At 55.6% G+C, this 13,920-nt stretch overlaps 1 protein-coding gene across 1 annotated transcript in view; it reads right to left on the minus strand.

Annotated features, from left to right (window-relative positions):
• Window positions 1–2,144: 2,144 nt before the first annotated feature.
• MMAB (methylmalonic aciduria (cobalamin deficiency) cblB type) overlaps window positions 2,145–13,920 on the minus strand; it is a 14,080-nt gene continuing 2,304 nt past the window's right edge. Inside the window, exons 2-8 of the mRNA XM_012650161.1 lie at window positions 12,659–12,825; window positions 9,969–10,026; window positions 7,414–7,486; window positions 7,079–7,176; window positions 6,689–6,753; window positions 4,814–4,873; window positions 2,145–2,577 (exon numbers count right to left, since the gene is read on the minus strand). Coding sequence (XP_012505615.1) covers window positions 2,484–2,577; window positions 4,814–4,873; window positions 6,689–6,753; window positions 7,079–7,176; window positions 7,414–7,486; window positions 9,969–10,026; window positions 12,659–12,825 — 615 coding nt within the window. The 3' untranslated portion in view covers window positions 2,145–2,483. The remainder of the gene's footprint in view (window positions 2,578–4,813; window positions 4,874–6,688; window positions 6,754–7,078; window positions 7,177–7,413; window positions 7,487–9,968; window positions 10,027–12,658; window positions 12,826–13,920) is intronic.

Genomic DNA, 13,920 nt, shown 5'->3' on the forward strand with positions numbered 1-13,920 from the left:
ACTTGGCTGGTGTCACTGTCACCCTTGGGCTTCTCTTGACCTGGAAGATCCAACCACCAGCTCGTCTCTGGTAACGATGCTCCACGCCGTGTCCCGGGGAGCCTGAGCTGCACTTGGGTGAGGCAGGTGAGGCGCTTTTGCGGGTGCAAAATGCAGGGGAGTGCCAGCGAGCTCAGCGGTCAAGAAAGAGTTCCGTGCAACATTTCCAAAAATCAAGTTATGAAAAAAACTATGAGAAACAAGGGCCACCATTTTAAATAAAAACAGGCTGCTGTGTTTCACAACCCCGAGTTACCGCGCGATGGGAATGATGGTTTACGAGGGCTGACAACGGTGTGCAAACAGAAGGGGCAACACAGGTTTTATGGATAGACCTGTTTTTTGATAGTAGAACTTTTCTTAACTTTTCCCCCCTGGTTCCAAATATGGGAGGGCGCTTTGGTCAGGGTACAGAGGGGTCCACCTTTTTCCTTTTGCCTTGGGCTCTAAAATAGCTTCATAAGGCACCATGGAAGAGGAAACGCTTCAAACAACCCATCCTCCTGGCCCCAAAGCGAGCGTTCTCTGTTTTTCCAACACCTGCCAAGATGTTGCGTCCACCTGGGGCCATCTCTCAGGGAAGCGTTTGCTGGTGAACGGCAAGACAGATACAGAGGCGGGGGCCTGAGAACCAGCGTTAACGTCTGGCCTGCGATTCAGCCGCTCCTGGAAGGACACGTGGGGACAGGACTTGGCAACAGGCAAAGGCCTTGTTTCAAAGACTGTCGCTTGAGGCTGTTGTCTTTACTCAAAGAGCGCTCCATGTGCTTTACCATGGCTAGGAGTACAGGTGGGGCTGTCACTTTATTATGTCCACCCTGCGCTTTCCAGGAAGACTTGGAGGCGCAGGCAGAATGGAGCAGTTGGCTGCAAGCTCTTGCAGCATCCGCCTCCCGGGCCGAGCATGGAGTGATCGCTCGGAGGTTAACCAGCATTACCTTCTCCGCAACACTCGCGATCTTCCTGTTTGCAAATACTAAGCACCTACTATGTACCACACCTGGAAGTGACTACAGAGTGGGAGGCATTGGACATGGCCACCTCCTGGAGGATGTTGACTCGCTCGGAGTCATCTGCACCACAGGCAATGAAAGCACCCAGAAGACACGCACGTGGCTGCCCGTCCTGCAAAGTTAGCAGGCGAGGTGGCAGGAACGAAGGCAAAACTAAGTGCACAACGGAGAATTTAATGTTTGCCGACTTGCCAGCAAGGACAATGGCCAGAGTGGCCAGGCTTCCCGAGCCTAGCGTGGTGCCCGTGCGAAGCGGGCACTCCGTCAGTAAATGATGACTGCGCCAGGCGTGTCAGCCCTGCTGGCCAGCAAGAGCCTGCCCTTCCGAATTCATTGCCTGCAATTAGCAGCGTGGAATCTTTAGGTTCTCCGGGCTGCCTCTCTGCCCTTCATAAATATCCCCCTTCCCAAGGACACAGCTGGCACTGGCAGTGTCGTTTCATAGCGGGAGGGAGCGGTGGTGACAACTGAAATAAAATACAGCCGTGGCATGGATCTCAGAGGCACAGACCAGCCAAGCGTGCGACATCAGAGAAGTCAGTCTGGTCGGCGTCAGCCTCGCGGGAAACTGAAGACCTCATTTTCTCAAGCTGAATTCGCACCCCTCGGACCCTCCGCTCTGTGCGCTGCCTTTAAGCGGTGGTGTTGGTCCCACCAGGGTCTCCGTCCCTTTTAGCGGGGATCCTCCACGCCGCGCCCCCCACACACTCTTCAACCCAAGCCCAGAGTTTCTGAGGCCTCACCTGTCAATCTGCCACCGCCCAGCCCCCACACTTTGGCAGTGATGGGTGGCTCAGAGGTGACTAAACTTCCAAATCCTGTCCGCCTTCCCCTTTATAAATGTGACATTTAAAGCCCCTTTGGCACAGGTAAATCACAATTACATTTCCAAGGGCCTCTGGTCCCATTCCAAATCCTTGAGCAACCTGAGCTGGCGGGGGAGGGCTCGTGCACGCTCTCCCTCTCTCTTTTTCTCTCTCTCTCTCTCTCTCAAACACACACACACACACACACACACACACACACACACACACACACACACACACACACACACACACACACACACACACACACACACACACACGGCTCAAACCTTCCCATTTTTATTCGTTTTTCCACAGGGCTCCTCGTTGTGGCACTTTACCATCCTTACCGGCGATACCGAGTTCACTCCCACTTTCCTCCAAGACCGAGGGGCGCCTGGGGGTCGGGGCAGCATCCTCAGAGGGCCACGGTCCCTGGAGGGAAGTGGCAGCGGGTGTGCAGCAAAGCTGAGCCGGGACAGAGGCCTGCTTCCTGCCCCTCTGGGGCGATCTCTGGGAACCAGGACACGGGAAGAGCAAGCTCTTCCCTTCCCCGCCATCGCCACGGAGGGGTCCACAAAGCTCCCCCTTTCCGTTATTTTGAAAGGCCTCAGGCCCAGTCTCAGGCTCAGTCCGATGGGTCGCTTTTCTTGTAGATTTTTTCTCGATTCCCCTCCTTCATGGCTGCGTATCTGGCCAACGTGAAGAGATAGTCGCTGAGTCTGGTGGGGCAGAGAGAGAAGCGAACAAAGTGATCTGAAATGAGAGATCAATGCTAACTGGGTCTTCCCACAGTAGCCTTCAAGGAGGAAATACAAATTACGTGCCCCCAGGAGCATCACGCAGGGATGGCGGGTGCCTGGCCACCTCGGGCTTGATGGATGCCACTCGACCAGCTTCCATGAGAGCCAAGGGTCTGACTCTAGTGCCAGGGCTGGGGCCATTCCTGCAGGGAGAGGCCGCTGCCTCCCCCCACCCTATGGGGCAGGTGACTTTGGGCCCCTCTGAGCTGGTTTCTGGATCTTTTTTTTTAGACAAGGTTTTGCTTTGTCACCAAGGCCAAAGTGCAGTGGCGCCATTATAGCTCACTGTAACCTTGAACTCCTGGGCTCAAGCAATCCTCCCACCGCAGTCTCCCAAGTAGCTGGGACAACAGAGGCACACCACCATGCCCAGCTAAATTTTTAAAAAATTTTTTGTAGAGACAAGGTCTTGCCATGTTGCCCAGGCTGGTCTCAAACTCCTGGACTCAAGCGATCCTCTTGCCTTGGCCTCCCAAAGCTGGGATGTAGGCATGAGCCACTGTGCCCGGCCAGTTGTCTACACCTTTGAGTGACCAGGACTCACTTGAGTGACCAGCTGGGTGTTTCCCAAACTGGAGTGTGCATGTACACACGTCACCTGGAGGTTGTAGCAACATGCAGATTTTGATTTGGGAGGGCTGGGCCAGGCCCAGGATTCTGCGTGTCTAGTGCCCGCCTGGTTGACGCTGACCCTTCTGGACTGAGGAAGCCAAACTTTTGAGTACAGGGGCCCTAGTCAGGGTCCTCGACTTCACCCCTACTGACATTCTGGATAATTCTTTGTGGTTGGGGCTGTCCCGTGCAGCATCCCTGGCCTCTACCCACTAGATGCCAGTAGCACCCCCCCCCCACCACCCAGCGTGACAACCAATAATGTCTCTGGACATCGCTGAATGTCCTGGTTGAGAAGCACCGGCCTGGAGTATTTAGTGACAGAAACTAGCCCCTCCAGCTTTTTCCTTTGACAAGCGTCTTTATGTGTGGCCTTGTGCTGGGGCAGCGGCGGAGAAAACTGTGAGAGAAGACGCCAGGCAGGCCCTTCAGTGCTCACGCTGGGCTCAGCAGAGCTCTCCCGGCTCTGGCTGTCCCACGATTTTCACCACCTCATGCTCAGCGCACCCCTACGCTCCTCCGTCTCTCCCTGCCCCAGCCCTGCCCTCTGAGGCCAGCTCCACACACGTCCTCCTGGACCCTTCCCTGTGGTCAGGGCCCCACCGCTGGCTGTGTTGGGGAAGGTAGGGGAGGCTCTGCTTGGGTGCTTCTCCCTCCTGGACCGCAGCAGCTCGCTGGTTCCTCCCTGGCTCTGTGAAGCCCCGCGGAGGGGATGAACTGACCTGGCCCAGGACACACTATGGGACCAGAAAGGCAGCCTGGGGGTGCTGCTTCAGAGGTGAAATGGAGCCATTCCCCACGCGCCGGCCCGGAGACGCCCCTTCCCGAAGGAAAGGAGCTCGTCAGGACTCATCCAAGCCAGGCCTCGTCCTGGAGGGAGCAGTGCCCACAGCCAGGGGCCAGAGCCGGCTGTGAGGTCTGGACACCCAGGGCCGCTCCCCCAGCTCTCTGCCTGCCCCTGGGCTCTGGCCTTCCCACGTGGGTATTCACAAGCAGGGGCTGGAGTGAAACCAGCAGAGCAGGCTCTGGGTCCTGGTGACTCCGGCCTTGGGGCTGACCACAAGGCAGAGGGAGTCCTCCCTGGACCGGCCTGGCTCCCTGGGTCCTGCACAGGGGCCCCTGAGCTCAGCTTGGACGCCGCCTCAGGGCCTCTCGGGGAGGGGAGACTGGCTGAGGGCAGGCCTGGCTCCTGGGCTCCTGGTCAGTCATCAGCGAGAGGCCTTCCCCGAGCACAGCCTCTGGGAGTGCCCCTCGCTCCTGTGCTGTCCCTTCATGCTTAGGTTTTTCTTCCTGGTTTTATGGTGGCCTCTCCCAACAAGATCCTAACTTTCCTGGGACAGGCACGGTGTCCACCTTGTTCACAGCTGTCTCCCTGTGCCCAGCATGGCGCCTGGCACTCAGCAGACACTCACAGACACGAAGTGAACGAGCGTGAGTGCGCGGGCACTGCTGGGCGCTGTCCTCAGGCCCCCTGCCCTGCTGCTATTTCCCACAAATGTGCCCTTTTGGGGGGAGAAAGACGCTCCCAATTCCACCCAAGTACCTGTTTAAGAACTTGGCCACGTTGGCATCCGTCTCTCCCATCTGGACGAGAGGCACCACGCTGGAGAGGGAGGAGACACATGGTCACGCGACATCACGGTGCTCAACACGCTCCAGGACCTGGGGACAAAACCCTGGCCGGCCTTTCACACCCGCCACTGCTAGGCCTGGACCTGCACAAACTCGGCCGGCATTAGAGATGAAAAACTCCATCACCTGCGGGTCTAAACGGGCCACTCAATACCCCTTTCCTTGGGCACATCACACGGGGGCCTGGCGGAGGAGGGACAGAGGATGGCCAGGGAGTTGAGGACAGTGGGCTGTACCATATCACAGCCTGCAGCCTTTGTGCCACTGGGCCCAGGGCCAGGGTCCCCCCTGGGTGGGGAGGTCAGCCTGCAGCCCACAAAGGAAGGGGAGGCTGACCCTTAATTCCCAAGGGGCTACCCCTCTAAGCCCCTTCTATGTATGACTTAGAGCAACTTCCCAGGGAAGAAAAAGACCCGTGCAAACCAAGGCCACTTCCACACGATTCTGAAGTCCCTGCCGTCCGTGCCTGCCACGTGCAGACTTTCAGCCAGCGGACTGCCGTCTGCTGGGCACCAGCGACGTGGTGGGCCCCTGCTGGCCCTTCCAAGCACATCACCCTGCTGCATAACCCCTGCTGGGAGGCCCTCTCCCGGCAACCCGGCCTCAGAGTTCTTGTCCTTGTCCCAGCCCACACGCTGGCTAGTGGCCCAGCAGGGTGTGCACGAGGCTGCCTCTGTGGGCGCTTCGCACTCGCGGGGAGCTCCTTGCCCGAGGTGGCCCGTGCGTGTCTCCACCTCACCAAAAGTCCGCACGCTGGTCATTGCGGTGGCTGTGCAGCTTGAGGATGTGTCTTGACAACCCATCATCTGCCCGGCCATTCCTCTTTGGTGGGCCTTTGGGTCATTTCCAGTTTTTTGCTATTATGAGCGCTGCTGATGTGGGTGGCTTTGTACAAATGACATTTTTTTCTTTTGAAGCCAAAGCTCTTTCTGTTACCCACGATCCCTCAGGAACTATCTGGGCCCAAGAGCTTTCCATGAAGGACAAAACCTCTGTGATGTGGGACTGTGGAAAGAGCTCAGGGTTTGGACCCAGGCAGACCTGGGCTCAGATCTGGGTTCTGCCATGGACCACTTGGGTGACCCTGGCTACGATGTCACTTCTCTGAGCACATTTCCTAACTCCTGCAAAAGTAGGGGCCGCCACCACCTCTCTCCCGGGGTTATCATGAAGAATCAATGAAATTATGAACATACAGTGCCTGGCATGGCCCCGTCGGTGGTGTCAAAGCAGGACTTCATTCCTATTTCTCTGTAGGTCTGGGTGGCAGCCTGGTCTGTGAGTCGTGTGAATGGAGATTTTGCAATTCCTCTCCTAAATTTTCTTTGGAAACGTTGTCGGTAGCTTTTGAGGGTCCTTCCTCTTCCCAATCCTGAACAGGGGGAGGGGTTGGGGCAGCGGGTGGCTGGTCTGTTGACAGCTTCCACTGGGCCCCCCACAGCCACACAGGCTCCGCCAGTCCCTTCCGCACCCAGCAGCCACCAGGGTCCTTTCGTGCCACCACCCCCCATGGCGTAGAACTCATCAGTGGCTTCCTGTTGCTGTCAGAATAAAGGCAGAGCCCTCTGGGCCTGTGAGTCATGTAAGTACATCACTGTTACTTCCTTTGACCACGAATCACTGTCTCCCCTCCACCACGCAGGGCTCTGAGAACAGGAACTTGCTGTCCTGGTCCCCGCCTGGCACAGGGAAGATGCCTGGACAGGGTCTGTCGAGGAGCAGCCGGATGGCGCAGGGCCGACCCTGCTGTGCCTGCCTCCTGCCCACTGCGAGGAGGGTCTCTTACCGTCTCTCAGCGCGGCGGCACACGGCCCGACAGAAATGCAGCGCAGAGCTGCTCTTGCCTCCCGACTGAAAGGAGAAATCGGGTGTTGGCTGGGGCAGGGCTGGGAAGGTGTGTCCCCCCGCAGACAGGGACATCCAGGCCCTGCCCCCAGGCCCCCCACTGGGCAGTGTTCTGCCTCCAGGGGGCCCTGCTGGGGTACCCCCTGAGCACCCCCTCCAGAGTGGGCAGGGCTGGGGAAGGACCAGGGAGGACCTGGAGGAACTTAGGGGATGGGGGGATAGCTTCTGTCACTGTAAACAGCTAACAACAGGGACTTCTCCAGAGCCCCTGGGTTTCTGTCACTGTGCCTGGCCTGCAGCCGCCCCTAGGGTGAGGAAGCCCAGTACCTACGGGCAGGATGAAAGCCGTGAGTGGGGGCAGCTGGCTGGTGTATCTGTCGATCCACTGCTCCAGCTCCAGGATGGGCCCTGGTGCAAATGCAGCGTGCTCTGAGGAGTCAGGGAGCAGAAGGAGACTGCCATGAGGCCACTGCCTGCCGGACCACGAGGGCAACCGCCCCACATCCCTTCGGCCGGGGTGTCCTTCAAACTACTTCCCTCCCGGGGGCACGAACAAGGCTGACTGGGCCACCTGTGGGTCCCTGGGGGACCGGGCTCCCAGGTGGTAACAACCAGGAGAGTCCCCCTGCAACCCTCTGAACACCCAGGGTAGGCTCAGAGCATTACTTAAGTGAGCTTCCCTGGCCGAGGAGCGCGGTGTCGCCAGGGCGGAGCCGACGTCCTGCAGCACGCACTGGATCTGGGGGAGCAACAGAAGGTGTGAGTGAAGGTCTACTCATGGCGGCTGGGCAAAGATGACATAGTTCCACGTGTAGAGGTGCCACCTGACATGGGCAAAGCGTGCAAGAGCGAGCGTGTGAGGGGGCTGCCAGACATCGCGTTAGCTGACATTTAATGGCAAACTCAGAACCTTCAGCACAACGTCTTCCTTGGAGGGGGGACGTGATGCGGCTCTTTGGGAGCCTGAGGGGGGAAGAGGCTCCCCCAGGGGCAGCCGGGCTGTGCAGACAATGAGCGTCAGGCGCCCCCGTGCTGGCCAAGAAGAACGGTCTCAGCTCTGGTCCACATCTCCCATGCACCTAGGCCCCGTGAGGTTTTCTTCTCTTCTCTACGCTTGACAGCTTTGGTTTCCTAACCTGTAATAGTTGGGCCAAGAGACCAAACATGACAGGGCTTTCTAAGCCATGAAGGACAAGGAGCTTTGACAACATGAAGTCAGCTGGGGTGTGTGGCGGTTCTAGGAGCAGGAAGCTCAGCTGGCCGAGGCCTGTGCTCTATCTAAGGGGAGTGGGTTTGCTCGGAGCAGAGGTGGCCTGCTGAGGTCTGCTGAAAGGACCCCTGCATGACAAACCCCTGCATGACCAGCAGGCTCCTGTGTTGGCGAAACCCACTAATGCCACCTCTGACTTTGTGCCTGCCCAGGGTCCCCTTGAGCTGGATGGTGGGCTGTGGAGGCCTGTGACCTCAGACCTGGGATAAGACAGCCACTGTGACTGGGTGCGAAGAACAGGCCACAGCGGACAAGAGCAGAGGCTGTCCCCACAACACTTCCTTGGGCCACTGACCAGCAGACTGTGGGGTCTCTGTGCCTTCATGGGAGAAGGGTGAGTAATAACACCACCCCCTTGGCTGGTCCACTGCAGTGCTCACCCCAGGGGCTGGGGAGAGCTGGCATCAGCTTGGGACTCAGATCCCAGCTCCACTGATGCCTGGCTGCCGGGCCTGGGCAAGTCAGCCTCTCTGAACCTCGGTTCGGCTCCCTACGGAGCATGGATGTCAACCTCCTCCTCAGGGGCTCCCGTGAGGGTCGAACGGGGTGATGCAAAGGAGCAGTGACACGCTGCCCAGCCTCACCCACAGGCCCAGTGAGCAGCTCCCCACCAGGCTGGGCTCCTGGGTGACCCAGACACAGTTCCTGCCCTCATGGTGCCCAGGCCAGGCGGGAGGCAGGCACATGAACAGGCAGGTTAACACTCCCTGTGATGCCTGTGGTTAGTGGGTATGGAAACCCCGGAGTGGCAGCTGACCCAGCTGGAGGGAGCACGGCCAGGGAAGGCCCTGGAGGAGGTGACGGGGCAGCTGCAACCCAAAGGACAGGGGTCATAAAGCACAGGTGCCTTTTCTCTCTGCAAACCCTGCTCAGAGCATGGCACACAGAAGTGAACACTGCTGACATGCACAGTTCCTCATGATGACGCTAACAACCGTGCCCCACCACACAGGAGCGGGCTCATTCACAGAACGTTCTGGCAGCTGAGGCCTCCCATCCTTCTGCAGCCACAGCTTGTGGCAGCCCCACTCACTCCCCTCCATCTCCTCCCAGGGGCCTGAGTGGGCTGCAGCCTGGGCTGGAGCACTGAAGTGGCCAAGGGCTGACCAACCAGGGAGCAGTTTCTAAAGACTCAGGTCAGCCAGACATGGTGGCTCACGCCTATAATCCCAGCACTTTGGGAGGCAGAGGCAGGAGGATCGCCGGAGGCCAAGAGTTTGAGACCAGCGTGAGCAACATAGCGATACCCCATCTCTACAACAACAAATAAAAAAAAAATTTTAATAAAATAAAGACTCAGGTCAACATGTGGATGGAAACTGTAGTCACGTCCCTAGGTGTTCTACAGTGGCAGCCCTGTCTCTGTGCTTCAAGTTCTCTCTGTGCGTCGAAGTCCCAGTCCTTCTTAAGGAGCAGAACAGTTATGCTACTAAGCAGGAGTCCCACTTACTGCAGCTGGGCCTCCCCACGCTCCACTCTGCGTCAGGGCACGAAGTGACACGCTTCACACGGGGTTTCTCACCCTTGGTGCTACTGCCATTTGGGGCCATGTGTTGTTGAGGGAGGCTGTCCTGTGCATTGTAGAATATTTATTAACAGTTATGTCCCTGGTCTAGAAACACTAGATGCCAGGAGCACCTTTGTCCTCAGATATGACAATCAAAAATGTCTCCAGACATTGCCCAGCATGCCCTGGGGGGCAGATTGCCCTGGGTTGAGAATGGCTACACTTTATATTCTCCTCACTGAGCACAAACCTCACCACTCACCTGCGAAGGAGGATTATCTCTGTCCCCATTCTACAGATGAAGAAACTGAGGCTCACTGAAGAAGAGTGACTAGCCCCAGGTGACAAAGGGGGGAAGTGATGGTTGGATGGTGAATCTAGTTATGGGATTCGCAGGACTCAGAGATGAAAGACCCCAGCTTGGGGTGAGACCACGGCACTCACTTTCTGAAGCTCTTCAGTGAAGGTGTGGCCCTTTTCCTCGATTAATTCCATAGCAAACCTATGAAGAAAAAGGAAAAAGAGTTTGCCTCTAACATAATGTCCCCAGGCCCTGTCCTGCTGTAAGACAACAGATTCTCAGGTGGTAAGCTACTTAACTAATTTAGCTGTAATAGCCATGATGTGATTTTTCTTGCTGACAATAAGAACATTATAACCTTCCATTTAGACGGAGTATTTGTTTCTTGAAATGCCTTTTCTTATGCTTATTATTTCTAGTCCACTGTCCCTGTTTGAACACCTACTCTGGCCAGGCCCAGGTGATTCAGAAGTGAGCAGAAGCTGACACAGGTTCTGTCTGGCAGGAGAGGGAGGCATGCATTGGATTTCATGCTACTAAAGGTGAAGTTGCAAACTGACATCAGTGCCCGGAAGGAAAAGGCGACAGAAGCTAACCTGGCCTCAGCTAGCGGGGCAAGGAGGGTTTCTTAGAGGAAGTGACGCTAGAGGTGGGACTTTGCAGGCTGAGTAGGGGCTCCCTGGAAAGGCGAGGTGGGGCAGGGAAAGCAAACTGCCCCAGACGCGGGTCGGGACCCTGGATCTGGCCTCCTTCAGAATGCCGCATTGCCACCCTGCACCAGTCAGGGTCCTGGCAGGGGACAGGCAGTGGCGCACTGGAAGGATTCCTGGAGGAGGGGAAGAGACCCTTCGCAGAGGTGCGGGCAGAGTCACAGGAACTGGCGAGAGATGGCAAAGCCTGGCAAAGGCAGGAGGCTGAAGGGGCGAGGACGGGAGGTGCTACTGACCCTGGAGCCACCGACAGGAGCCCCCAGCAGGGAGAGAGTTAGGGAGACAGCCCAGCTGCCACAAGAGCCACACACACTGTGGAACGGGGTCATACACACTCCCAAACCTCTCTCTGCTCACTCCCCCATCTCCTGCGGGCGCCTGCCTGTGGCTGGACCCACTGAAAGCCAGAAGACCAGGGGCTTGGGGTGATGAGGTCAGTACGGTCAGTCTCCCAGGCACAGAAAGGTGAAGGGAAGGGGGGAAAACGGATTTGAAAGGGCAAACAAAGAATAACCAGCACATCTTCCCAGCACATCTTACAATTAGAATGAGGCAAATAAACATGTCATTCACTGCCTCACGCAGGGGTGGGGAACCTGCGGCCTCGGCCATGTGTGGCCCTCCAGATCCCCAACTGCAGCCCCTCGACCGAATCCAGACTTCACAGAACACATCCCTTTATCAAAAGGATTTGTTCTGTACAATTTGGATTTAGTCAAAAGGCTGCACTCAGGGATCCAGAAGGCCACACGAGTCTGGGCTGTGAGGGCTGTTCTGGCTGGAGCAGTCTGTCCTCAGCAGAGCAGTGTGCCCAGGCCTGGCTCGCAGCAGGTGTCCAGAAGTATCTGCTCGCTGATACTCAGGTCAGTGGCAGGGCCCTCCTCGGTGCCTGCTCCCACCACTTGTGACTGCCCAGTTATTGTCTGCCTGCACCTCCCAGACTATGGCTGCATGAGGGCAGGGCCGAGGCTGTCCATTTAGCAGTGCCTGGCACAGGGCATGCCTGGTCAACCTCTGACAATGGAGGGATCCACAACTGAGGTTTCCCTGACCTCCTGCCCCACCTCAACTGAGAGACGATGGCTGCTGAGTGGCAGGTTCTGCGTAGCTGATGGTGGAACGGGCCTCCCTCCCCTCTGTCTGCTTCGCCTGTGACTGCCCCCCTGAGCCCCTCCCCCCACACTCAGGGGTCTGCCTACTCTGTCCGGCTGGCAGACTAGCCACACCTCCCATCATCTGTCTTGAAAAATCTCACCTAGTCAGGCCTGCTAGATCTTAAGAATAATAATGATAATAGCTAACATTATTATTACTGGTGTTAGGCACTGTTAGGGTGACACATGCCAAGTATCTCATTTAATCCTCACACGAACACAGTGTTCAGATATTTGCTGCCTCTCCCACCCTACTGATGTCAGGTGTGTCCATGTGACTGGCTCTGGCCAATGAAATGTGAGTAGATCAGAGGTATCATTCCCCTGGAAGCCTTAAGAGCCACTGCGAGCCTCACCATGACCTCTTTTCCTTCTGCTGCAATGATTGGTATCGCCCCAGACAGAGGCTGTCCTGCCAGCCTGGGTCCCAGAGTGAAGGCCACACGGAGCAGAAACACACCCACCCTGTGATGGGCTTGAAGTAGGAGCAGGAAATCCACCTTCAGTGTCACAAGCCATGAGATTTAGGGCTGTTTGTTTCCACAGCACGACCTGGCCCATCCTGACTGATTCCTTGAATCAACCTTCTAAACTTCGGCTTATTTAAAAAAGATTCACAAAAGGGATCACATTTGATGCACTGTGTATTATACTAACTCACCTCTTTCACTTAATCTATGGACCTCAACGGCATACACAGGCTCACCTGAAAAGTGAGGGAGCCAGGGAAGGAGGGGTAAGGCAGCTTCACACCACATGGGACAAAAGCTGGTACAGGAGCAGGCAGGGCCAGAAGGGAAAGGTGTCTATAGCCCGGCAGCCTTGGGGAGCTGACCGGCCTGTGCTTCCAGGCTGAGGCAAGTTCACTGAGAGGTGACAACCTACAGGACTGCCCAGCACTCGTGAGAACTTCACATTTAGTGATGCCCAATTCAGACTCAACCTCAAGGCCAATCTCCTCTCCCTTACCCAATAGCTGAACTTAATTCATCTGTAGTTCCCACGGCTTCAAACACTTGGTCATCTTTGGGTCTCCTTTCTCCAGTGAAGGTGCTAGAAAACCCTGTGAAAAGATGTTGAGCAGCCCAAATTAAGATTTTGTTTTCCTGATATGTTGTTTTATTAAAAACTTTCCACTTGAAGTGTAACTTATACACAGAAAAGTGCTCAAATCGTTTAAGTGTACAGGTTGATGAATTGCTGCTAACTGACTCTGTGATCAGCACCCAGCTCAAGAAATAGAACATGATCAACACCCTAGAAGCCCCCATATACCCTCTTTCACTGGCTACCCTGCAAGAGTAACCACCATCCTGACTTCTTTCCTGATAGGCTTTTATTTTATACTTAAAAATCATGTACTAACCATCCTGCTACAGAAATAAAACATATGTGTGTACACTGTATATACATTATCATTACAGTAATATTTCACATGAAATCAAACCTTTCTGCACCTCTGCCTAGGTCACAGTCTCTGTCTTTCTCCCCCAACCTCTGGGAAAGTGAAAACCACCCCTGACAGTCGGGAGCTACCCTGGCACTATCAGGTAGGCTTTGGGGTTGCCAGGTGCTGGCCTGGCACTCACAGGTAGGCAGTGGTGTTCCACTGAACAGAAACTATTTCACAGAACACCTTGAGACGGGCCACACTATGGTTGTGATGGATCAAAACCCAAACAAGGCCACTCTGCAATCATGTCTGAGCACAGGACATAGTCCAAACTACAAAAGATGAACAAATATCCCCCTTTCCTGGCTAATGTAAGTGCTGCATTTTTATCCATGACAGCTTTGGCACCTCTCTGTCCCTTCTACCTTCCATAGAAAAACTATTAAGATACTTGATTATAGAATTAGCCCTGCTCCCTGACACCATCAAATCCAGAGCAACCCCCACTTCCTTAAATCCTCCCCCAAACCACCCAACATACGTCCAATCCTAATATCCTTTCCAGCATCCTCTTCCTGAGCCGCCCCATGCCTCATTCTAATGAGTCAACTGACCTAACTTTGTTTGACTAGAGATTGTCCCTGGAGGTCTGGCTGGAGGACATCAACAATACCATCTGGTGTTTATTATTCCTATGTATGTTGTCCTTTTTTTTTTTTATTGTGGTAACATATACTTAACAGAAAATTTACCATTTTGATCTTTTTTTTTTGAGACACTCTGGGTCTCACTCTGTCATCCAGGGTAGAGTGCAGTGGTAGCATCACAGCTCTCTGCA

This window comes from Propithecus coquereli, unplaced genomic scaffold, assembly GCF_000956105.1.
Source record: "Propithecus coquereli isolate 6110/MARCELLA unplaced genomic scaffold, Pcoq_1.0 Scaffold314, whole genome shotgun sequence".
Taxonomy (NCBI): domain Eukaryota; kingdom Metazoa; phylum Chordata; class Mammalia; order Primates; family Indriidae; genus Propithecus; species Propithecus coquereli.